Raw genomic sequence first — 26007 nt, forward strand, 5'->3', positions numbered from 1 at the left:
ATATTTGTTTTAAACTTTTTGTTTTTTACATTTCTTTAGTTACTTCCTGGTTTCCATGCCCAGACAAATAATATCATACATTCCGGGAGTCTTCAGGAGAGGAGTGCGTATTCTCAGCTCATCCTATGCCTGAGCTAAGGGAAGATGGACTCCAGGAAGTAAATCATAAGGAATCATCTTCCCTTACTCAAGATGGATATGCCAGGGGGTGTTTTTCAGAATGATTTCTCAGTAAAATAAAGCATGGAGACATGAATGGATGGGTGAGTTTGCTTTGAATATTAAAAATAAATTGAATAGCATTTTTGGTTTGTGGTGCTTAGATGCAGTTCAGTTCCACTTTAAAACTTTTATTGTGATTTTACTTATGCACTAATACACTATAGCTTTCTTTAACCTATTTTGTATTATTTGGCACCTTCGGTTTTCCCTTATTTCTAATTGTATCTGGGATGTGGTGCCATGGATGTAGATTCTGTCCTGTTCCTGCTAACCCCTTGTTGATATTAATGTGGTATAATTATCAATTCAGATGTACTGCTGTGATAAAATACAAACAGAATAAAAAGAAGTGCAAACAAATTTGATTAAAAACAAATATATAATAACAGCAAGGAAGTGTTGCGGGCTAACCAGACAGCTGTGTTGATGCCATATGTGACGTAAATGGCAGTGGTTGCGTGTTTTGGGGTGTAGCCCCCCTGTGACAATACTACCTTGCTGTCCACAGTGGTTCTCATCCATGTGATATAGACATAAAATTTGCTGCTTCATGGTGTTCCTGTCCTTAACTGCCTGGTTCCAAGCACCGTAAATCACATCCTCCTGGGAGGACTTGCTCACCATTGTCCGCCTGGAAAATTGCCACTTGATGAAGACTCATTGATATGCTTTTTAATACCTTGTACATGTGAGTGCATATGTACTGTTTTTTATTTGATAAAAATGTTTTAATAAACACTATACTTACCCTAGCCTAGGTTCACATTCATTTAAATATACTACTGTGCCTGTGCTTCCCGCAAAAAAAGGTGCTTGCACCTTTTTAAAAACGCGGCTGCAGGGAGATCGTATGGTGCAGTTGCACCATGCAATTTCCTTGCAGTTCACGCACCCACAAACGTGCTGCGAGTTGAGATGCATGGGGGTGCCATTAAGCATGAATGGCAGCACTGCGCGTCTCTACAGAACATCGTATTTTGGTTGCAGGTGTGGGAACAACTGTGATTCCCGCACCCACAACCACCCCGAACAGTGTGAACCTAGCTTTAGGTAGTAGATTTGGAAATTTAAATTTTCCCACGGCTTGCACACTGGTTGGATAAATTAATATATTGTTTTTGTAATTGAGATTTAACTTTTTTGCACATTTATTTTATTTGTATTTTAATCACAGCATTACATTTGGTTAGAACACACTAAGTATAGATTCATATACAGTATAAATATTGGTAACTAGTCTTTTGCCCTTGTTTGGGTAAATCTTCCATAGATCAGTTTTCACAGACTACCCCTTGATATATATGAACTGTCTTTAGACACTAAACTGTCTTTAGTAATTTTTCTTTTTCTTATACATTACTTTTGTTTTTTTCTAATAGGATACACATGATGTAATAATGGCTTAGGAAGGGTTTCCAGGTTAGTACTGACCTGAGTTTAGCTAATAGCTCCCCTCTCTCCATACACTCCACACTGACCTGTCGAATCAGCTCATGAAAGACAACGTTGTAGATGTTCTGCTCAGTCTTTAACAATTCCAACAGATTGTGTATCTGTATTGGCACATACAAAGAAGTGCAGTGATATGGAAATAGCAAATTCATATACACAAAATCGAAGATCTCTCCACAGGAACTACTCTAATTCTAACCTAGGATTGAATATTCAGTGTTTGGTGGCAATAAAAAAAGGTAACAGTGTAAGCAGGTGCTTCCAAAATGTTTTATGTGTTAGAAGTTTCCCTCTGTTATGTTGTGTACTCTGGGTTTAGTTATTTCCACTGTATTTGTGTGTAAAAGCTTAGTGTGTCCTTGGTTGAACTGTTCAGCCAGTGGTTCCTGAGAAGGAAGGGTTAAAGCTGCTGGCCAGGTTTTCTTGTTCTTTTGAGGAAGGTTACTACCTCCTACAGATCATACCATAAAAATAAGCCTTATTAGTGGCCCTAGGGAGGTCGGCTAGGGAAAAGACTGCTAAAAAGCAGCTGGTATTCGGTCGGGCTGAACCACCCTTTGGGGGAAGTCCAGTCAGGGTTCGCAGTGGGGCCTGGAGCCTATGGATCTACAGGGATTTGAAATACTTGTTGCATGGGCTATCTTTTGTTAATTACTTATTAACTCTTGTGGATTATACCAGTAATGTTAGAGAATTTTGTACAGGAAAGTGTGTGGAAGATGTCTTTGAGAACTCTTCATTTGTTACCTTACTACTTAAAACGGAGGTCCGGTTAAAATAAACATAAAAGTCAGCAGCTACAAAAACTGTAGCTGCTGACTTTTTATAAACAGCACTCACCTGTCCCTCGATCCCACGGTGTCCTCACACTGGCCGAGTTCACCGGCCATACTTTTTCCCCAGGGATGGCATCTTCAGTGAGGGCACTTGGCTGTGACAGCCTGCAGCTTCACAGCTAGGCGCCCACTGCGCATGCAGGAGCAGCATTGCGCTTTGTGAATGGTCCCATAGTCTTCTGAAGACGTGTCCCAGAAGACTACGGGGAGGGAGGGGAAGAGGACAACTTCTGCTTCTGATCACCTAGGTGATCGTAGCGGAGGTGGGAGTGGGTACCTGTCAAATTTGGATACCCCCTCCCCCCCGCTCCCTAAAGGTGCCATTCCTTAACGGGGAGCGGGGGATAAAGCCTTAAAGCTGAACTTCCCCTTTTGGGTGGAGCTTCACTTTAAGTAAAAGATCTTTATGGTTTAGCTGATATGCCTGGTCTGAAGTCTCTAAAGGGGTGCAAGTAAAGAGTAGCCAAGAACAAGAGTTACATCAGGAGACTGTAGAGGATAGAGAAGATATAGTACAAAAATCTAATGAGCAGAGAGCTGTTCTAAGGAGGCAATATTGCTGTTGCGAATAACTACCATATTTGTGTCACTCGCTGAAGCACCCAACCAGCCATGACACGGGTGATATGACTAGGGTGATGAATACTCTGGTAGTGAAAGGGTGTTCTGCTTGGCCCCTTCACTAGCAACAAGTTCACTATGTATTGGGACCAACGTCGCAGCACAGAGTACCTAGGAACCTAGTCTATGGTCACAGAGATGGAGTGGGGCCCTGAGAGAGAACAAGCATGGAATTATGGAAAAGTGTATTTCCTCTATCCAATACCAACATATAGATCAGTGGCACTGGGAGAGAGGTGACGAGACTGCTGAGTTGGTGGAGACCAGTACACGCTCCATGGTACTGTCTCAGAAATGCTGCGCACCTGGGGAAAAGTGTAATCTAACAGAAGAAGTTAGGGCAACACAGTGGCTAAATGGTCAGCACTTCCGCCTGGCAGTACTACGGTCGCTGGTTCGAATCCCAACTACAGCACCACCTGCCTAGAGTTTGCATGTTCTCCCTGTGTCTGCGAGGGTTTCCTCCGGGTACTCTGGTTTCCTCCCACACTCCAAAGACATGCTGGTAGGTGAATTGGCTCCTGTCTAAATTGTGCCTAGTATGTGTATGTATGAATGTCAGTTAGGGACCATAGATTGTATGCCCCTTGAGGGTTAGGGACTGATGTGAATGTACAATATATATGTAAAGCGCTGCATAAATTGACAGCGCTATATAAGTACCTGAAATAAATAAGAAGTGTCGATAGTGCTTTAGTGTCAACAGTTTAGAAGTTACAAAGTGTTACTGTGCAAAGTGCTTGCTTCTCAGTCTAGAGTGCTGCCTTAACCACTTGCCCTCCTGAGGATTTACCCCCCTTCCTGACCAGGCCTCTTTTTGCTACTTGGCGCTGCACTAATTCAACTGATAATTGCGTGGTCATGCAATGCTGCACCCAAACGAAATTAACGTTCTTTTTTCACACAAATAGAGCTTTCTTTCGGTGGTATTTGATCACCTGTGCGCTTTTTATTTTTCACGCTATAAACAAAATATTTTGAAGAAAAACGATATTTTTTAATTTCAGCTATATAAAATATATAGTAAACTCAAATTTAGTTATAAATTTAGGCCAAAATGAATTCTGCTTCATGTTTTTGGTAAAAAAAATCCCAATAAGTGTATATTGATTGCTTTGTGTGAAAGTTATAGCGTCTACAAACTATGGTATAGATACTGCAATTCACGCCATTTTTTTTGCTATACAGCGCTGTGCTAGTTTAATGGACAATTGCGCAGTCATGCAATATGGTACATAAATTAAATTTATGTCCTTTTTTTCACACAAATAGAGCTTTCTTTTGGTGGTATTTGATCACCTGTGCACTTTTTATTTTTGGCGCTATAACCAAATAAGTTTTGAAGAAAAAATTTTTTTTTGAAAAAAACAATATTTTCTCAGTTTGGTCATAAAAAATATCCAAAAAAACTAAAATTTCATCATAAATTTAGGCCAAAATGTATTCTGCTACATGTTTTTGGTTAAAAAATTTCCAATAAGTGTATATTGATTGCTTTGTGTGAAACTTATAGTATCTACAAAATATGGTATAGATAATGGAATTTACACAGCTTTTGCTTTCTGACTGCTTATCACATTTCTTGAAGTGCTAAAATACCAGGATAGTATAAACACCCTCAAATGACCCCTTTTCGGAAAGTAGACACCCTAAGCTATCTGCTGAGAGGCATATTGAGTCCATGGAAGATTTATTTTTTTTCCACAAGTTTTGGAAAATGACAAAACATTTTTTTTTACACGAAGCTGTCATTTAAATGATTTATTTCTCGCACAACCTATGGGTATATGTGGAATTACACCCCAAAATACATTCTGCTACTTCTACCGAGTATGGGGATACCACATGTGTGAGACTTTTTGGGAGCCTAGCCACATATAGGAGCCTGAAATCCAATGGCCACTTTGAAAGCCTGAAGGTGCGTAACTTCCTCATTACACTTCCTCACTACCTATCACAGTTTTGAAGGCCCTGACATGCCAGGATAGCACCAACCCCCCCCCCCCAAATGACCCCTTACTGGAAAGTAGACACCCCAAGGAATTTAAAAAGAGGCAAGCTGAGTATTTTGCAGATCTAATTTTTTCTCGCAAGGTTTTGAAATATAAAAAAAGAATAGAAAAAGTATGTTTTTGTTTTTTTTTCTTCATTTTCCAAAAACTTGTGGCAACAAATGAGATCTGCAAAATACTTACCGTGCTTTTTATCAAATTCCTTGGGGTATCTACTTTCCAAAAAGGGGTCATTTGGGGGGTTAGGTGCTAGCCTGGCATTTCAGGACCTCCGAAACTGTGATAGGTAGTCTGGAAGTGTAATGAGGAAATAAAGCCCTTTAAAAGCCTGAAGGTGCTTATTGGATTTTGGGGTCCTGTACTTGGCTAGACTGCCAAAACGTCTCTCACATGTGGTACCCCCATACTCGGGAGAAGTAGCAGAATGTATTTTGGGGAGTAATTCCACATATACCCATTGCATGTGTGAGCAGTAAATCATTTAAGTGACAATTTTGTGAAAAAAAAAACATTTTTTTTTGTCATTTTCCAAAAACTTGTGGTAAAAAAATAAATTCTTCTATTGATTCAACATGCCTCTCAGCAAATAGTTTGGGGTGTCTACTTTCCAAAAAGGGGTAGTTTTGGGTGGTGGGGGTGTTTTATGCCCAGCATTAGAAGTTTATGCCACACATCACTCACTCTTCTAACCACCTGAAGACCAAGCCTTTTCTGTCACTTTTTGTTCACATGAAAAAAATCAGTATTTTTTGCTAGGAAATTAATTAAAACCCCCAAACATTATATATTTTTTTAAAGCAGACATCCTAGTGAATAAAATGGTGGATACTACAATTTTTATGGCACATAGTACTCATGCAGCAATTTTTCAAAGGCAAATTTAAAAAAAAAAAATACACTTTTTACTTTTAATGCACAAAAGCACAATATATTAGCCAATTATTTCGTAAAATATAAAAGATAATGGTATGCCGAGTAAATAGATACCAAACATGACATGCTTTAAAACTGAGCATGCCCCGAGCAATGGCAACAAACTGCAAACTTTAATATCCATATGCAACGCTTTAAAAGCCTTTAAAAGCTACCATTTTAGATTTACAGAGGAGGTCTAGTGTTAGAATTACTGCCCTTGATCTGACGTTCACGGCAATACTTCACATGCATGGTGCAACCGCTGTTTATATACCGACACAGGGTCAAGGCTTGTGCACACAGGTGTGCGTGCATGGAAGGGACGATTTTTTTTTTTTTTTAAATTTTGATTCGTTTTTTATTATTTTTACATTTGTACCTTTTTAATTTTTTGGTTTTTTGATCACTTTTAATGCTATAACAGGGAATGCAAATATCCCCTATAACTTCAATGGGCATTGTCATATATTCTTTTTTGAGAAATCTGGGGTCTATCAGGCTCTAGATATCTCCTCTGCCCTTACATTATCTAATCAAACCAAAATCGGTGTGATCAGATGCTTTCCCAATTTACAAATGGCGCTGTTTATATCCTGCGAAACTGAAGTGATGAAATACTTGTAGCTTCCGAATTCTTAGGCTATAGAGATGATTGGCACCATTGTGGTCTCCAATCAGCTCTATGGTCAGCTGGCAGAAACACCGGCTGCATTCTCAGGTTCCCCCGATGGCACGAGACTGCCCGAGAAGGCCGTGGAAGGGAGCGGGGGAGGGGGCATCATCTCCCGCTGTTTGTAAAAGCAATCCTGCAGCTAATTAGCCACTAGGATTGCTTTTACATGAAAGTCAATCGCCGGCTGAAAAAAACGATACCAGGATGATGTCTGCAGCTGTAGGCAGTGATGTACCAGTATGTCGCTGGTCCTTGTTGTGTATTTTTTTTTTTTGTATGCAGCCTGTGGACTGAATGACAAAAATGAGAAGAAATTTCTGCCAGGAAAAGTGTGTGGTATGCCCACCATTAGAATATACCGCCCTGCACCCACCCACTTCTAATGGTGGGCACACATTAGGTCACACTTTGCCACAAGCACCAGTTCCAAGATTGAACAAATGTCTAAATAGTGGCACGCTTGAATAAAAATTGTCCACGTATAAGTGGTACCCCATATGGAAAAAGGATGACACCAAGTCCCAAACTATCTTGCCACTGCTCCCCATGTAGTCTGGGCATCCAGGGGGCTCCACGTGACTATCTTTTCCCTTGTAAATCCAAAACTTATAAGTATAGCCTGCTGCCCTCTCACAGGTCTTCTACATCTTGACCCCACATCTGGCACCCTTGCAGGGAAGAAATTGTTTGAATGCAAGGCGGCCAGAAAAATTAATAAGGGACTCATCAACGCAGATGTTTTGCAAATAGATATCTGCAAATTTTTGGTTAAGGTGATTTGCGAGGGGCAGAAATTTGTGGAGCCAGTCAAATTCAGGGTCACCCCGAGGATGACAGAGTGTACTGTCGTTGAAATGCATAAAACACATTATACTCTCATATCTATGCCTGGCCATGGCAGCAGAGAACACATATGATGAATCGGGTCTGCGGACCAATACAACCACAATTCATTTATTTTAGTAATGCCGATGTTGAGGGTTAGGCCCAAAAAAAAAATTTAAATTCGAAAACCGTAATGAGTTTCCATGCGACTGGTCTGGCAAGGTTTGATTTTGAGTTGGCGGCGATAAATTGTTGTGCATATAAATTGCTTTGATCCACAATCAATGCATACAGATATTCCGTGAAAAACAGCTCCAAAAATGAAGGAGGTATGTGAAAGACCAAAATGTACTAGACCGCTGGTGCTCGCCAGTTCACCAAAAGGTAGAGCGGCACTAGTACTGGCAATCTGCTGCATATGAGAGTCATCAAAATTTACCGGCAAGTGCTAACAGAGATCAGGCCTGATTCTGCGAACACTGCGGTTTTGTGTGCAATGTATCAAGTGACAGGGACCTACTGACATTGCACTTGCTGGGGAAGAAGGGGGAGGGGGGGTAAGCGTAGGGGCTAAACGCAGGTGCTGTCAGGTGCCGGTGCTGATCCCGCTAAAGCTGCGTTTTTGGGGACGCTATACTAATGTGAACGCTGGTATAGTGCTGATCTGATCAAAGATATTGACCCGTCCAGACACCATACTAGCAATGGAGGTTTATTGTACATGAGCGTGCTCCTGGCAATCAAGGGGTTAAATGTGATGACTGGTGTACTGACGGGCAATCCGATGCTATCTGGGAGGGGCGTGAAAACCATGGGATCTGGGAGGGGCGTGAAAACCATGGGAATGCAAATCATATATATATATATATATATATATATATATATATATATATATATATATATATATGTATGTATGCGTGTGATTTTGCGCACCCATGCCGCCCTGTAGCAGAAGAGGTTTGTGTTATAGCGCTGCATCATTTTAACTGACAATTGCACGGTCATGCAACACTGCACCCAAATTAAATTTACGTCCTTTCTTTCCCACAAATTGAGCTTTCTTTCAGTGGTATTTGATTGCCTGTGCGGTTTTTATTTTTTGCGCTATAAAAAAAAAGAAGGCTGACAATTTTGAGAAAAAAAAAACTATATTTTGGACTTTTTGCTATAAAACATGTCCAATAAAAAAATTTTAAAATCAAATTTCGTCATAAATTTGGGCCAAAATGCATTCTGCGACATGTCTTTGCTAAAAAAAAAAACGCAATACGTGTAAGTAAATTGGTTTACATGAAAGATATAGCGTTTACAAATGGCGGGAAAGATACTGGGATTTTTAATTTTTATTTTATACTAATAATGGCGGTGATCAGCAACTTATGGCGGTCATCAATGACTTATGGCAGGACTGCGGCGGACATTCTAACACTGGGGGGGAACTGACTTGGGGTCACTGACATCCCCAGTGACACCAATACAGTGATCAGTGCAAAAAAAAAAAAAAAAAACACACTGTACTAATGGCACTGTGGAGGAAGGGGTTAACTTTTTTTATTCAATGAAAGGGTTAACTGTGTGAAGGGAGTGTTTTACTAGGAGACGGGGGTTTGTACTGCACGGGAACACGCTGATCCGGAGAGATAAACTCTTCTCTCCGGATCAGCATGTCAGGAGCTGACAGGGAACTGACAGAAAGCAGAGGTGCCATGACCCGGCGACTGACACCCGAGGCCACGATCGGCGGCGCAGGTAGGGTGGTGGCGCGCCTTGTGCGCGCCCCCTACCTGTTTTTCAAAAGCACATTTTAAAACGTGGTTTTGCGCAGCAGTGCCGCCCTGCCACCGTATTTCTACAGTGGCTGGTCAGCAAGAAGTTAATTTTGATTTCACATAACTGTGGCGCCTGCCTGTAATACTGCCCTGTTTCCTAAATACAGTAGGTTGATCTAGGCTAATATGAAACTTCATCCATCATATTATTACCTGAGATGGACCTTCCAATTTTATGTCTTTTTCATCCACCCCTGCATCCTTTAGCATGCTGTCCATCACTTTCATAAGTTGGAAAACCTCTGCTCTCCCACTAGGTTTCCTAAATAGATAGAAATAAACCAATGTGAACAATCATTATTATTTGCAGAGTTCCAGATTACAAGCGACCAGTAAAGACCAAACTTACAAAGATGGAAACAGTCGAAGCTTCTTCTCATCATCTTCAAGCAAAGTTGTATACTTACTAGTGGAAGAACAAGGAAAGATGTTAATACTGGATAACACATCTATTAGTGTAAACACTACAATAGAGCTTTATATGGGAGAGTGACAAGGTCAGATCTAAGGTATGGTTTGGTAAATCAATTAACAGGATTAAAGTTTAAATGCAGATCACCAATTCTTTGTGCATATAGACTGTGTTGAATAACATTGTGAGACTGACTTAGAACACAAAATGGCTATTGTCCAGGATACCTAATCAAGTATAGGCAAATATTTCACTGTACGTTGTTACAGCTTAAAGTGGATCTCCACCCAAACGGGTGTCTGCCCCCCCCTCCCGTGCCACATTTGGCACTTTTTGGGGAGGGGTGAAAGAGCAGGTACTTGGTTTTGACAGGTATCTGCTCCCACTTCTGAGTCAGTTCACTGCAGTGAACTGAGCCTGAAGTTTGCCCCATGCTGGTAAATACTGGTAGGTTTATCTAAGCACTGTTTTGTTACATTATCTGTGAAATTTAGTGGGACTTAAGTCTTCTTGCTGCACTCACTCTAAACGAATTAGAAAGTATCCATTGGACAGGCCACGCTCTCCTCACCAGACTCCCTAAGATCAACAGTGTTTACAAAGCTACTGGGTCGTTCAACTTGTCAGCACCCATCCAGAGATGTGTGGATTGACTCTTGACAGTGCTGCAGTGCCGCAGATACTGGATAGTAACTCTCAAATCCATGCAAAACAAAGTCTACTCACTCCTCATAATACTCCAGTCCCAAAACACCTTTGTTCTTAACCATGTAGAACTCCTTTGGTATAATACTCTCTCCAATATTTCCTTCCTAAGAAAAATAACATACTGGATTAAACCACATTTGTGCATTCTGAATGTTATCTGTAAAATTCTGGTATTTGTCATGTTAATTTCAACATTATATTTTGTGATTAGCAGAAGTACATTGTTTAAAAGAAACTATTGTGAGTATAAGGCAAACAAACAGAATATTTCCAAGCACACATAACCAGCTAGCCTGCAAAATAATGCGAGTATTGTGAGTATAAGGGTACTTGTACATGGTACTGATATGTGAACATCAGATATTCCTGGCAGAATTGGCTGAATATCACTTGCTTGCATTTGTGTGTATGCGTTCTTAAAAATTCTTCCAGCTTTTTTTAATCAAGGAAGTGTAGCGTATGTGCTTAAATACTCATATTGACATGTGTGTATGTAAAAATACTGACCAGCAACACGGATTTTTTTTTCTCTCTCTCTTAACTGACCTGTAACAAATGCAAATTTACTCACCTGTGTGTACAGGCCCATTAAAAACAATAGGCTGCATTTAGATCAGTAAAAAAAAAAAAAATCTGAATGCCTAAAAACTTGGTGTTTTTAGGCATCCTATGTAAATTAGGCCTTAGGTAGGAAAAAGTGAAGAATGTAAAAATATAGGCAATGGTGGTAGATATTAACCATTTGCTGACTTCACTATAGCCGAATGATGGCTACAGTATGGTCGTCCAGTTCTGGGAGGGCATCTATTGATGTCCTCCCAAAACAGCGCCCCCTGCAGCATGCACCTGGTGCTTTCTGTGACCGTGACTGCGATTTGATAACAAATCATGGTAAAGTGCCAAGTTTTACTGTGACAGTTTGAGCAGGAGGGGGAAGCATTGGGAATTTGTCATTGTCAGCAAGGGGGGGGGGGGATAAAGTGACATTATCAAGATGGGAGGGGGAATCAGTAATTCCCTGGGGGGGGGGGGGCGTGTGTCATTACTAGGAGAGGGCACCTGAAGGTAGGGGTCATCTGTCATTACCTGATGGGGAAGGGGGTAATCTGTCATTACCTGATGGGGAAGGGGGTAATCTGTCATTACCTGATGGGGAAGGGGGTAATCTGTCATTACCTGATGTGGAAGGGGGTAATCTGTCATTACCTGATGGGGAAGGGGGTAATCTGTCATTACCTGATGGGGAAGGGGGTAATCTGTCATTACCTGATGGGGAAGGGGGTAATCTGTCATTACCTGATGTGGAAGGGGGTAATCTGTCATTACCTGATGGGGAAGGGGGTAATCTGTCATTACCTGATGGGGAAGGGGGTAATCTGTCATTACCTGATGGAGAAGGGGGTAATCTGTCATTACCTGATGGAGAAGGGGGTAATCTGTCATTACCTGATGGAGAAGGGGGTAATCTGTCACTACCTGGTGGGGGTAATCTGTCATTACCTGGTGGGGGTAATCTGTCATTACCTGGTGGGGGTAATCTGTCATTACCTGGTGGGGGTAATCTGTCATTACCTGGTGGGGGTAATCTGTCATTACCTGGTGGGGGTAATCTGTCATTACCTGGTGGGGGTAATCTGTCATTACCTGGTGGGGGTAATCTGTCATTACCTGGTGGGGGTAATCTGTCATTACCTGGTGGGGGTAATCTGTCATTACCTGGTGGGGGTAATCTGTCATTACCGGGTGGGGGGTCATGTCATTACCTGGTGGAGGGTAATCTCTCATTTATAGAAAAGAAAAAATTACCATCATACTCCGATATAATTTAATAACCTTGTGAAATCTCTGTCTCACTATTTGTTGAGTGTGGATTATAAACCCATAGATGCTTAAGAAAACAAAAAATGGCAGTTGACTAGTGCAAAGTCTACCTAAAGGTGGTTTTTAATTAATCCTAAGTGGAGTAATTTATCACTACATTGGTGCAATGTTGTATTTATTTGATCTCATGGATCATGAAAAGTAGACATGGACATGGTGAACATAATTCAATCATGTTATAACATCAAAGAGTTAAAAATAAAAAAACCTCCATTATGTAACCAAGGATAATAGACTAGTATCCAAAAAATGTGTATATTGGTGAGGTTCCTATAATAAACAAAAATTAGTGAAAAAATATACTGTGATATATCAATATTCCAGATATATTAATAATGTGAAATTACCGTATTGGAAACCAGATCAATTTCCACTGATGAGGTGAAAAACATATGTGTAACGATGATGAAATCCAAAAATAATAGGGTCATCAGAGCTCTATTAGAGGGAAATTTTTGGATTTAATAGGTATATTTAATACCACTTGTCATATTTTTTTATGGGACACACGTCTCACGCATCCCCAGAGGAATCGCATATGCTCTTTTTAATAAGAGCAATTTTTGGAACCCATATCTGGGCATACCCTAAGGAAATATGAACGTTTGAATGCAACTTAAAAGAGACTCTCAAACTATATATTTTTGGATTTCATCATCGTTACACATATATGTTTTTCACCTCATCAGTGGAAATTGATCTGGTTTCCAATATGGTAATTTCACATTATTAATATATCTGGAATATTGATATATCACAGTATATTTTTTCACTAATTTTCTTTATTTATTATAGAAACCTCACCAATATACAAATTTTTGGATACTAGTCTATTATCCCTGGTTACACAATGGAGTTTATATCCACCATTCCCAAGATATGGTATATCCACTAAGAAGGTAATAAGATGAATAGTTAGTCATAAAATAGACTCTCATATGTGCATCCAATAAGGTTTAATAATGATGATTTAGCTTCAAGTTTCTTCTGAATTCATTGTATTCCACCGTTTATTTCCAGGAATTTTTACATGTATACTTTGATGTTCAGCAGAAGGAACAGACAAAGAGGAATAAATGAACTGACCAGGATATTATCTGTGGAATTTCATCTGAGGAATACAGAAGTACTATAGCCTCATATTGCTAACTCATTACCTATGCAGCTTAATTGAAGATGCCAAATGTTTTTTTATTTTTAAATCTTTGATTTTATAACATGATTGCATTATGATCACCATGTCCATGTCTACCTTTTTCATGATCCATGAGATCAAATAAATACAATATTGCATTCACCAATGTAGTGATAAATTACTCTGTTTAGGATTAATTACAAACCACCTTTAGGCAGACTTTACCTAAGAAAACAAAATGGCAGTTGACTAGTGCAATCTGTCATTACCTGGTGGGGGAGGGGTAATTTGTTACCTGGTGGGAGAGAGAGGCATCATCTGTTATTATCTGGTGGGAATGGGGTCATCTGTCATTATCTGGTGTGTGTGTGTGTGTGGGGGTAATCTGTCATTACCTGTGGGGAGGGGTCATCTGTCATTACCTGGTGGGGTAGAGGGGGTTATCTGGCATTACCCGTAGGGGAAGTCATCTGTCATTACCTGGTGGGGGAGTGGGGTCATCTGTCATTACCTGGTGGGAAAAAGAGGGTCATCTGTCATTACCTGTTGGGGGAGGGGGGTCATCTGTCATTACCTGGTGGGGGAGAGGGAGGATATCTGTCATTACCTGGTGTGGAGGGCGCATTATCTGTCATTACCTGGGGAGGGGGGGGGGGCATCTGTCATTACCTGGTGGGGGGGAAAGAGGCCATCTGTTATTACCCAACAGCTCAGAGTGTGGCCTGCCTGCACCCACCTTGTGTGCACGTGCAGATGGCAGCAGGAGAGAGAGAAGAGAAAGACAGCCACCATGTAGTTATCATTTCTCGGCACGCGGTGGGAGAATCTTGGCAATGGTGGAATGTAGTGAGTGCCCCCAGGTCAACTTTTGCATTGGGGCCCACAAGTTTAAGCTACGCCCCTGTACAGAAATATAATTTCCTGCTTGTGTGATTGGCTTACTGATTATCCCAACAAAATGCTATTTTTCATGAGATACTCCTAAAGGGTAATCACATCTTAAAAGATGCAGACCTTGTAGCTTTCCTCATTAGAGCCCTGCACGTGCAGCAGCTGGTTAATAATTATAAATTAATTCCCATACAGATTCACTTTGCACATGGACACAGACAAACAAACAGGTATTTCTCCAGAATAACAAAAGGTAGGAATTCAAAAGGTAGGAATCCGCAACAAAGTTTGTTAAAATCCTTGCAATTTACATAGATCACCGAGAGGGGAATGTTTTTTTCTCAAGAAAAGTGGAGTTACTCTTTAAAGGCACAAAATATTCTGCATTTACTGGTAACATTGGATGATTCTGGTTATAGTAAACACAACAAATGAAGAGCTTTGCAGGATAACTAAAACATACCATTGTTCGAGGTGACATATCACTTTGGTCTGTTGGCTGAAGAGCTAAAACTGTTGAATTCTTTTTTTCTACTGCCAAAGCATCACAAAGAAAGGAAATGTCCCTGTTCCATATAAAAAGAGTCATATTAGTAACACTCTGCACTCAAATATTTTATTCACTGAAAACAAACTGCAGAAAAAATCCTGCTACAGTGCTGACTGGCATAGTTGTTGACTACTCCATACATTCTATCCTTCAATACACTTACCATGTTTACCAATATATCCAACAAATGTTTGTTCGGCTACATGTCGATTTTCAGTGAAAATCTAACTCACCCTCCCCTGCACACCTGTCAAATCAGGTGCAGCAGCTGTGTCTGTACAGCTGTTGTGATCAAACAGGGGTGACATAAGAAGCATGAATGCAGTTCCCACCACAATAATGGCTGGTTCACACTGTATGGACCACATATTCCATGTGAATTAAGGTCTTACAGCTGATCTTCAAGGAAATGCAAAAGACACAATTCATTCAGCTCTGTATTCATTAAGGACCTATTCACCATTCTCAGTTGTGTGTTTAGACTAAAGTCCCCATTATTTAGGCATGGCAACACACCATACACTCATTAGTCTGTTGTGGTGCCATACATTTTTTGGTGACACCCCAACACATTATGTAAATGCAGCTCCAATTCACATGCATTGCAGTGCACACACAATGCAAGGTAGCACAATACTGTGCTTTATTATTAATATGCATAGTGGTTTACTATGGGAAAAACTGTGCATCTGATTTTGATTTGTTTTTTTTGTCCATTTTGGCACAGTGGGAGCACACAAGTCTGAATGGGCCCTATCACACCCTATGTCTATTCTAAATGCATGCACCTGAATTTGATTTGATATCAGGCTCTTGCTGTCTTTGTATAGCAGAGCTCAAACTTTGGTAAGAAGAAGCAGAACAGGGAACCAATGAGTTGTGCTGCAGTGCAAGGAGCATGCTGATAGGAGGAGAGAGAGCAGAGTGGAAGTGGTGAGCTCATAAGTCTGCTTCTTCTTTTATTATTCTGTCACAGGCTGGAGGAGAAGAGACAAAACCTGTATGTGTTATCAAACTGCAGCTCAGAAAAATCAACTCTCCTCTCTTACCTGACAGGGTTGTGTGGTGTAACAGAGCTTTATAAATCTCAGAACTGGGTAGATTGAAATACAAATCCATTGTCTTATAAAACATCTCCCTTATAAGGTGTCAAAAGTTCCAAACATGAGAATCACATCATAGCACGCACCCTCATGACTGCATTTGGGCCTAAAGATTGGCGACTCAGATCCAAGCACTGTCACAAAGACTAGGTCACGTGCTTCTCTCTTTAACAGAAGGATGCAATGTAAAATATGAACTGTAAACATGTCAAATCCGGTGGCAGGATCCAAAATAAGTCACTTTTAATATATAATGTACCATTATATCTACAGTTGCAAGAAAAAGTATGTGAACCCCTTGGGATTACGTGGAGTTTTGCATGAATTGGGCATAAAATGTGCTCTGAACGTCATCTAAGTCACAACAATAGAAGAACACAGTCTGCTAAACATAATGCTGCACAAACATTCGTTGTTGCCTTGGTTTAATTGCACATAACATGTAAACATTCACAGTGCAGGGAGGGAAAAGTATGTGAACCTTTGGACTTAATAACTGGTTGACCCTCCTTTGGCAGCAATAACCTCAACCAAACGTTTCCTGTAGTTGCAGATCAGACCTGCACAACCATCTGGAGTAATTTTGGACCACTCCTCTTCACAAAACTGTTTCAGTGTAGCAATATTCTTGGGATGTCTGGTGTGAATCGCTCTCTTAAGGTCATGCCACAGCATTTCAATTGGGTTGAGGTCAGGACTCTGACTGGGCCACTCCAGAAGGCATATTCTGTGCTGTTGCAGACATTGTTTTGTTGAATTACTTGTATGCTTTGGGTCATTGTCCAGTTGCATCACCCATCCTCTGCGGAGCTTCAGTTGGCGGACAGATGGTCGTACGTTTTCCTGCAAAATGTCTTGATAAACTCTGGAATTCATTTTCCCATCAATGACAACAATCCGTCCAGGCCCTGAGGCAGCAAAGCAGCCCCAAACCATGATGCTCCCTCCGCCATGTTTTACAGTGGGGATGAGGTTTTGATGTTGGTGTGCTGTGCCTTTTTTTCTCCACACATAGTGTTGTGTGTTCTTCCCAAACAACTCAATCTTGGTTTCATCTGTCCACAGTATATTCTGCCAGTAGTGCTGTGGAACATCCAGGTGCTCTTTTGCAAACTTCAAACGTGCTGAAATATTCTTTTTGGACAGCAATGGCTTCCTCCGTGGTGTCCTCCCATGTACTCCATTCTTGTTTAATGTTTTCCTTATTGTAGATGTGTCAACAAAAATGTTAGCATGTGCCAGAGATTTCTGTAGGTCTTTAGCTGACACTCTGGGATTCTTCTTTACCTCATGCAGCATTCTGCGCTGTGCTCTTGCAGTCATTTTTACAGGACGACCACACCTAGGGAGAGTAACAACAGTGCTAAACTTTCTCCATTTGTAGAAAGTCTGTCTTACCGTGGACACATGAACATCAAGGCTTTTGGAGATACTTTTGTAACCCTTTCCAGCTTCATGCAAGTCAACAATTCTTGATCGTAGGTCTTCTGAGAGCTCTTTTCTGCAAGGCATGATTCACATCAGACAGTGCTTCTTGAAACCAGTAAACCCAAAACAGGTGTGTGTTTTTTAAGGGCAGGACAGCTGTCAGCAACACATCCAATATCATCACACTGATTGGAGTCAAGGTTGGCTCACTCCTGGCTCCAATTAGCTCTGGGAGAAGTCATTAAGCTAGGGCCTCACATACTTTTTCCTCCCTGCACTGTGAATGTTTACATGTTATGTGCAATTAAACCATGGCAATCTAATGTTTGTGTAGTATTATGTTCAGCAGACTGTGTTCTTCTATTGTTGTGACTTAGATGACGTTCAGAGCACATTTTATGCCCAATTCATGCAAAACTCCACGTAATCCCAAGGGGTTCACATACTTTTTCTTGCAACTGTATATCTACAATAGTGAATTGTTATTAGCGCTTTCTGTGCACCAAGGCCAGTTGTGAAATATTCCCAGGACACTAACAAACAAATCTCTACAGAGAATAGTTACTACAATGTCCACATATGGTTTTACAGCTTACCTCCCGGCAGCTGTCAAACAAACAGGTTGGTCAATCAAGTGTTTAAACTTGCTTCTGCGAAGAGGATAATGCCAAATCTGATCAGTATTACGGAAGCCAACCTTAAAGTAAAAAAATTAATAAATAAACAAACAAATACACTGCTCAAAAAAATTAAAGGAACACTTTTTAATCAGAGTACAGCATCAAGTCTATTAAACCCCTGGGATATTGATCTGGTCAGTTAAGTAGCAGGGGGGGCTGTTAATCAGTTTCATCTGCTTTGGTGTGAATTAAATTAACAACAGGCGAACTAGATAGGCAACAATGAGACGACACCCAAAACAGGAATGGTTTTACAGGTGGAGGCCACTGACATTTTTTTCCATACTCATCTTTTCTAGCTGTATTCACTATTTTTGCATTCAGCTAGGGTCAGTGGTAGCATGAGGCGATACCTGGACCCTACAGAGGTTGCACAGGCAGTCCAACTCCTCCAGGATGGCACATCAATATTTGCAGTTGCCATAATATTTGCTGTGTCTCCCAGCACACTCTCAAGAGCATAGAGGAGATTCCAGGAGACAGTCAGTTACTCTAGGAGAGCTGGACAGGGCCATAGAAGGTCTTTAACCCATCAGCAGGACCGGTATCTGCTCCTTTGTGAAAGGAGAAACAGGATAAGTACTGCCAGAAACTTACAAAATGACCTCCAGCAGGCAACTGGCAAGAATGTCTCTGACCAAACAATCAGAAACTGACTTCATGAGGGTGGCCTGAGGGCCCTGTGCTCACTACCCGGCACCATAGAGCTTGATTGGCATTTGCCATTGAACACCAGAATTGCCAGGTCTGCCACTAGCACCCTGTGCTCTCACAGGTAAGAGAAGGTTCACCTTGAGCACATGTGACTGACATGAAAGGGTTTGGAGAAGCCATGGAGAATGTTATGCTGCCTGTTACATAATTCAGCATGACCGTTTTGGTGGAGGGTCAGTGATGGTCTGAGGAGGCATATCCATGGGGGGACGCACAGACCTCTACAAGCTAGACAATAGCACCCTGACTGCCATTAGGTATTGGGATGAAATCCTTGGACCTATTGTCAGACCCTACTCTAGCGTGTCATTAGGAGCATGCCCTGACGTTGTCAGGCATGAATACAAGCACATTGGGACAATACAAACTACTGAGTACCATTTTCAGTTGCTGCAATGAAATGTCAGCAAAATGGACTAGCCCGCTGCATAATTTTTTCACTTTTGATTTTCGGGGTGTCTTTGAATTCAGTCTTCTGTAAACTGATCATTTTAATTTCCATCAAACGATGGGGCATCCTTTTGTTCCTAACACATTACCCAGTCCATATTAGTATAGATATCTAGCATGATATGTTTCCCCATTGAGATCTGATGTAATTTCAAAGTGTTCCTTTAATTTTTTTGCACGGTGTATCTTATGGAACAATTTCTATGTTTGAAAAATACCACAATAGATATTATACTAACTTACCCACCCATAATATCAGATAGACAAAGCCATTGAAGGCTGAAAACTAAATGGAAATGGTGAAGACTTATACTGGGAATGTATAGGACAGACCAGTAGCAGTACATTTCCTGAAACACAGAGGAGACTGGGGGAATGTTGCAAATACTGGAAAAATTAAAACTAGCTCTTGTTGTCCTGCACTCAGTCTTTAAGTATTTGTCCAGCCAAATGTTTTTCAAATGCTTGCCTCTATAAAAAATTGGATGGATGCACAATTTAGGTGGGTTATGCACATTACGATCTGTTTGTAAATTGTGGTATGTTTTACATTTGCTCTCATAGAAGGTCCAAAATACTCATAAAAATCAGATGAGGATGTATCTTATCAGACTGTAAAGCCGCCACATATTACAATACGTTTTTGATGTTAAAATATGTTTAGTTCTGTACCATTCAACCTAAACTCTTTAAACAAACATTTATTTGTACCGTATTTTCCGGTGTATAAGGCGACTGGGTGTATAAGACGACCCCCTAATTTTCCAGTTAAAACATTTTTTTTTTGGGCTATACTCGCCGTATAAGACTACCCCCCTTCCGAGGCAACACCATTTAAAAACATCAGATTTTTTAATTGAAATGGTTGACTTACCGGTACTTACAATCCTTCAAAATCCTCATGTTCATCCTCTGACATCATAAGTTCATGAATGACATTTTGTGATACATTTGTAAGACAGTCATCATATGGATCAAATTCCAAATCAGATGGTTACCGCTGGATGTGCGGTAATACGGTAGCTTCGGCTACATACAGTATATATACAGCCCGCTGGATGTGCAGTAATCTACATACAGTATACCGCGCTGAGCCAAGCTGGCTCAAAACAAATGTCCCTATGACAGATTATTCTGTCAGCCCGCTGGATGTGTGGTATATACATTATACTGAGTATATACCACTGCGGCATATACAGTATACTGAGCCAAGCGGTTTCAAAAAGGTACCGGTACGTCCCTACTGTAATCAGCCCGACGGATGTATGTATGGTAGCTGCGGCTACATACAGTATACACTGGGCCAATCACGGCGAGTGATGTATTCTACTAATGAATATAAAGCCTGACTCAGCCAATGTATAGGGACATTTGTTTTGAGCCAGCTTGGCTCAGCACGGTATACTGTATGTACAGTATTAGCACACATCCAGCCAGCTTGACCCAAACAAACTCAAGGTTCACATTTTATACCCCGTGTATAAGACGACCCCCAATTTTTGGAGTATATGTTTAAGTATAAAAAGTAGTCTTATACGCCAGAAAATACTGTAATTTATCTGTCCAGTTTTCAGTGGCGGGTTGACGATACATGCAAAGCCACGGAAAATATCATTGTCACAAATGTCTGGTACATTTTGTACAAGTAAAATGCTAGTGCAAAGTGCTGCACTGCTCAAAAGTTTTTGAGCAGCGCAGCACTTTCAACTAGCATTTTATTTGTTTTACATGTGATGAACACACATATCACATGCTTGCAGCAGTTTGTATACCTCATTCTTGTTTTTTTTTTGTTACTTGTTGGTTTTTGTTCACATTTGGCAGCGCACAATTTTTTAAATTTATTTTTAAATTTTGTACAAGGACCAGGTTTTATTGAATCTGATCAATAAAAAATAGGCTTGTTACTTTAAATAAAGATCAGCAAGGAGCGCCGTTCCAGGTGCATAAACAGAGCCCAAGAGATGAATGACATATGCAAGATTTATAAGGACCATGCAACTTGATCATAATTAAAAACTTCCAGAAAGGAGGCTGCTTACAGACATGGATATTCCGAACCTGACAGTGTTGGACAGCATCCACGAATGGATGATCCACAATCCCATGGCCAATGGGAGGTAGATGGAATAAACGAGGTGTCACAATGGCCGGAATTCACTGTAAATCCCTATGGGTTCCAACAGCTTATGTGAAATGCTGGTCAATGAGATCTGTTGACCGGAACTAAAGCACACATGGCGCGGAAATAATATCACAGTGCTGGCAGAAGATGCAGGAATAAGGGAAGGGAGACTCAGATATATTCAAAGACCGTCAGCAAGCTGACACTCCACTCAGGACAAGCCGGTTGCTATGACTACATGTTTCAGGGCAAGCCCCTTCCTCAGGTCAAGTGATGCATCCCGGCTAAGCAAACAGTTTATAAAGGGAAAAAAAGGGGAGTGGAAAAAAGAAGGGAGGGGAAAAAAAGGGTCGGGAGTGAGGGTCATCCAACGATGTCACGAAGGAGAAGGAGAAGGAGAAGGAGAAGGAGAAGAAGATAAAACATATAAACACAATATATGAAATAATTAAAGCAAATGAATAAATACAGCTTGAAAATGGTAAAACATAAGATAAAAACCCAAACACCACTATCACCAGAAATTCAACAGAATTCAATATAACAATACAGTATACTAGAATAAATCTTGTTTTATTCTAGCATATTGTTATATTAAATTCTGTTGAATTTCTGGCGATAGTGGTGTTTTTTACTTTTACACTATTCTTACCAACTAATATTTTTATATAAATAAGGGTGTAATGATCTAATGTTTCATTATTTTGTCTCCAACTTAATGGTGGGTTTTTATCTTATGTTTTATCATTTTCAAACTGTATTTAGTCATTTATTTGATATCTGAAGGGGCACTACAAATACAGAGTAAAAAACTGTGGGACTTGTAGTCTTATGTGGGACTGCAAGCACAATGTAATAGGCACTGATGGTAGGACACACCCTGTTAAGCAAATCATAATCTGTGGCACCGCCTATGTGATCTATGGGCTAATCTGCCCTTGCCGCCTACTGTGTGTGGGCAGGACCTCACGGTCTTTAAGAGTCCGGATTGGTGAACATAAAGGGAACATTCACAACAGGAGAGAAAAATATCAAAAACCTTTTCTTCAAACCTTCACCCAAACCTAATACCCTTCCTTTACTTCAAAATGTCCCAAATACAGTTCAAAAATTGTACCAAAATTGTTCCCCAAATGTCCCAAATAAAGTTCAAAAAAGATCCACCAAATGTCCACACTATTCAATCTTCCAAGCATGATAAAATGTCCAATTCCTCACTTCCAATCCAAGATACCTCAAAAAAATATAAAACTAAATATAGTGCATTATCTCTCAAATAATACAATATTCTGTGATACCATGCAAAACACTAAAAAAAAACAGAGACAAGAGACAAAAAAAAAAAAAAATTATATAAAACATAGATTAAATAAAGGAATAAATACAAAAATTCTTTGTGACTATCAAATATAAATAAATAAAGTGAATAAAGCGAGTCCAACTACACACCCCCACTCGTGAAGTGGGTGTAATTCACAGCAACTGGACTAGTGATTATACACAATGAAGAAAAATACTCTGTCCCGCGGCACTTCAAAGAGACACATGAAGGTGACTATTCAGGGATGAGAGTTTTTGAGATTGAAGCAATCCCTAGTGACCTAGAGAGAGCTATTGGATTTTTACCCTGGGTTGTTTAGCCCCAAAAGGACTCAATGAAGATCTGGAAAATCACAATTTAACCCCTTGGCGCCTCCCGGCTTTTTAAGGGTTTCAGAAGCCGTGGGTACTGGACATGTGTGCTGGGAGCACGCAGGGCATGTGCTCGCAGCACATATGTTTTTCTTAACTGCACACAAATGTGCGGCCGCTCAGCATCTAGGCCCAGACGCCGGAAGGCCGGACATTTGTGTGCGGCCGGCGTGAAGAGGTTAATATAACATCTCCTCTCCCTCTTCATTTTACCCCAGAGGTATTCCACAGGGTCTAACTTGCCAACACATAAAATATCAGGATAAGGTTTATTACCTTACTTTCTGACCACTTGCCTACCAGGCACTTTCACCCCCTTCCTGCCCAGGCCAATTTTCAGCTTTCAGCACTGTCGCACTTTGAATGACAATCGTGTGGTCATGCAACACTGTACCCATATGACATTTTTATAATTCTTTTGAGACAGAGTGCTTTCTTTTGGTGGTCTTTAATCTCCACTGGGTTTTCTATTTTTTGATAAACAAACCAAAAACAACTGAAAATTTTGAAAAAAAAAAAAGTTTTTTTCTTAGTTTCTGTTATAAAAATTTTGTAAATGAGTAATTTTTCTCCTTCACTGATGTACACTGATAGGCTGCACTGATGGGCACTGATAGGAGGCACTGATGAGGAGGCACGGGTAGGTGGCATTGATAGGCATCACTGGTGGGCATTCACAGACATCATTAATGGGCACTGAAAGGCAGTACTCATATATGGCACTGACAGGCAGCACTGACTGGCACTGTTAGGTGACCCTGATGGGTACTGATAGGCGGCACGGACTGAAACTGATAGGCGGCACTGATAGGGGGCACTGACTGGCCGCTCAGATGGGCACTGATATGTAGCATTGATGTGCACTGGTAGGCACTGACATGTGGCATTGATGTGCACTGATGGGCACTGACAGGTGACATTGATGGGCAATGACAGGTGGCATTGATGGACACCGACAGTTGGCACTGATGGGGCTACACTGATCATCAGGGCACTAATCATCAGTGCCCTGATGATCAGTGCAGATGTCCTGTCTGAGGAATGCCAATTACCAGCTCTCCTCCCCTGACGAGCTGTCAGCGTAACCGGCATTTCCTTATTTACCTGCGATCATCTATGATTGGACATAGCTGATCACATGACAGAGCTGAAGTCATCGGCTCTTTCCACTGATTGGTGATCCCCTGTGTTCCAGGGACACAGCACACCACCGATCGCCATTTGGTGCGCCTCCGAGGGCGCGCACATGCAGTTAGAGTGGGGGGACGTCATATGATGTCATATTCCTCCCAGAATGAAAGAACCACAGCGCTCCCATCATTTCCTTATATGGTGGGCGGGTGGCGGTTAAAGGCCTTCCCTTTCTATTATGCATCCTGCCAAAACCATTGGAATCAATATAACTAGTCATTATACAGCTAACAACAGTAAGGGGAGTATGACAATGACAAAACAGTGTTTATGTGTGTGCATGTATATGCGCACACACACACTGTGTGTGTGTGTGTATGTATGTATGTATATGCACACTTGGGTGTCAGCAGGTGGGTGCACACACACACACACACCTGTGTGTAGGTATATGCGTGCCTATATATAGCTTTCATTATACCCGAATTTCCCTATTTGATTCATTTGACTATTATCCTCGTGATATCCCACGAGCACTTCTTTGAAGTGCTTTGTATTAATTATTTATTATTGATTATTTATCATTTATTAAGATAGTAATTATGCCATTATCTATGATGGTATTATTGAATTTTTGGCACCATTTTTCACATAGTACTTATATTTTGATATGTTTCATGCATTCATGTATTTTAAAGTATTTCATCAGGGGTGTCTGGCAAGCAGCCCCCCAGCCATCCCATCATGACGACTTCAATCACGGCTATGGCTGCCCACCTTAGGCTCTATGTACACCAGCCTTCTCTGATCACCGGCCACGGGAAAACGCAAATTCTAGCAAAACTGAGGCAAATTGCGGCAACCGTGTTACCTGAACGCGATTCTTCCGCGTTCAGGAGATGGAGGTTTAACCTCACCTAAATGTGGCAGCTCCTAAACTCTGCTATAAGCCTATGTGTACATGTACACATCGGCTTTTATGGAGTTCAGTTTAGGAGCTTTGGCAAAAAAATGGATACTTATATGCATTTATCTATGCATCCATGTGCGATCCTTCATGCAGGATTCTGTGGAATCCTTTTTTATATTCATCTTTTTTATATATACTATTATAAAATTATTATTAATCAGTCAATTATTTATTAATCTCCTTCTCTCTCTCTCTCCGGAAGTGACGCTGGACCGCATGCACTTCCTGTATCTGGATAGCGTGTGTTCCGCCCAGCCATTCTGCACCTTGCTGGCCAATCCATGTATTTATTTTGCAACACAGTTGCCAACAAGTTCCTCCCACATTGTGCTGTATATAAAATGAACAGGGTTGAAAGAAGCATCAATTATTCAGCTGTTTTTGGGTATGAACTTACATTTATATGGGAATTAATTTTTATATTTATTCCCATGAAACACAAGCTAAGGTTTTTATCTTGTATTTCTGCTCATTATTAGTATGGTTATTTACTATTAATAATTTTTAGTATTTTTTTCATATACACAACTGTAGTGTATACAGGCCAACTATGTAAATCTGATTGAAGTTTAAACTAAAGCCAGCTGTATATGTTTTGGGGCAGTATTCCCACCTCACAATGGGAGGAGCTTGTATTACACCACGTGACCACTTTCTCTGTCATATAAAGACTGTTAATATAAGATGTAAGATTGGCCCTGAGGAAGAGGCGACTGCTCCTCGAAACATGTCAGCCATCTGGAGGGTTCTCT

General features: G+C 40.7%; 1 protein-coding gene across 1 annotated transcript in view; it reads right to left on the minus strand.

Annotated features, from left to right (window-relative positions):
- The window catches only part of AXDND1 (axonemal dynein light chain domain containing 1), a gene marked incomplete at its 3' end in the record, with an annotated part of 116071 nt that overhangs the window by 57761 nt on the left and 32303 nt on the right, over nt 1-26007 (minus strand). Inside the window, exons 3-8 of the mRNA XM_089677319.1 lie at nt 18090-18190; nt 14876-14978; nt 10524-10609; nt 9735-9791; nt 9539-9647; nt 1654-1775 (exon numbers count right to left, since the gene is read on the minus strand). Of these exons, the coding sequence (XP_089533445.1) occupies nt 1654-1775; nt 9539-9647; nt 9735-9791; nt 10524-10609; nt 14876-14978; nt 18090-18190 (578 nt within the window). The remainder of the gene's footprint in view (nt 1-1653; nt 1776-9538; nt 9648-9734; nt 9792-10523; nt 10610-14875; nt 14979-18089; nt 18191-26007) is intronic.

This window comes from Staurois parvus, unplaced genomic scaffold, assembly GCF_062004578.1.
Source record: "Staurois parvus isolate SC_StPar_1 unplaced genomic scaffold, SC_StPar_1.0 ptg000183l, whole genome shotgun sequence".
Lineage (NCBI taxonomy): Eukaryota > Metazoa > Chordata > Amphibia > Anura > Ranidae > Staurois > Staurois parvus.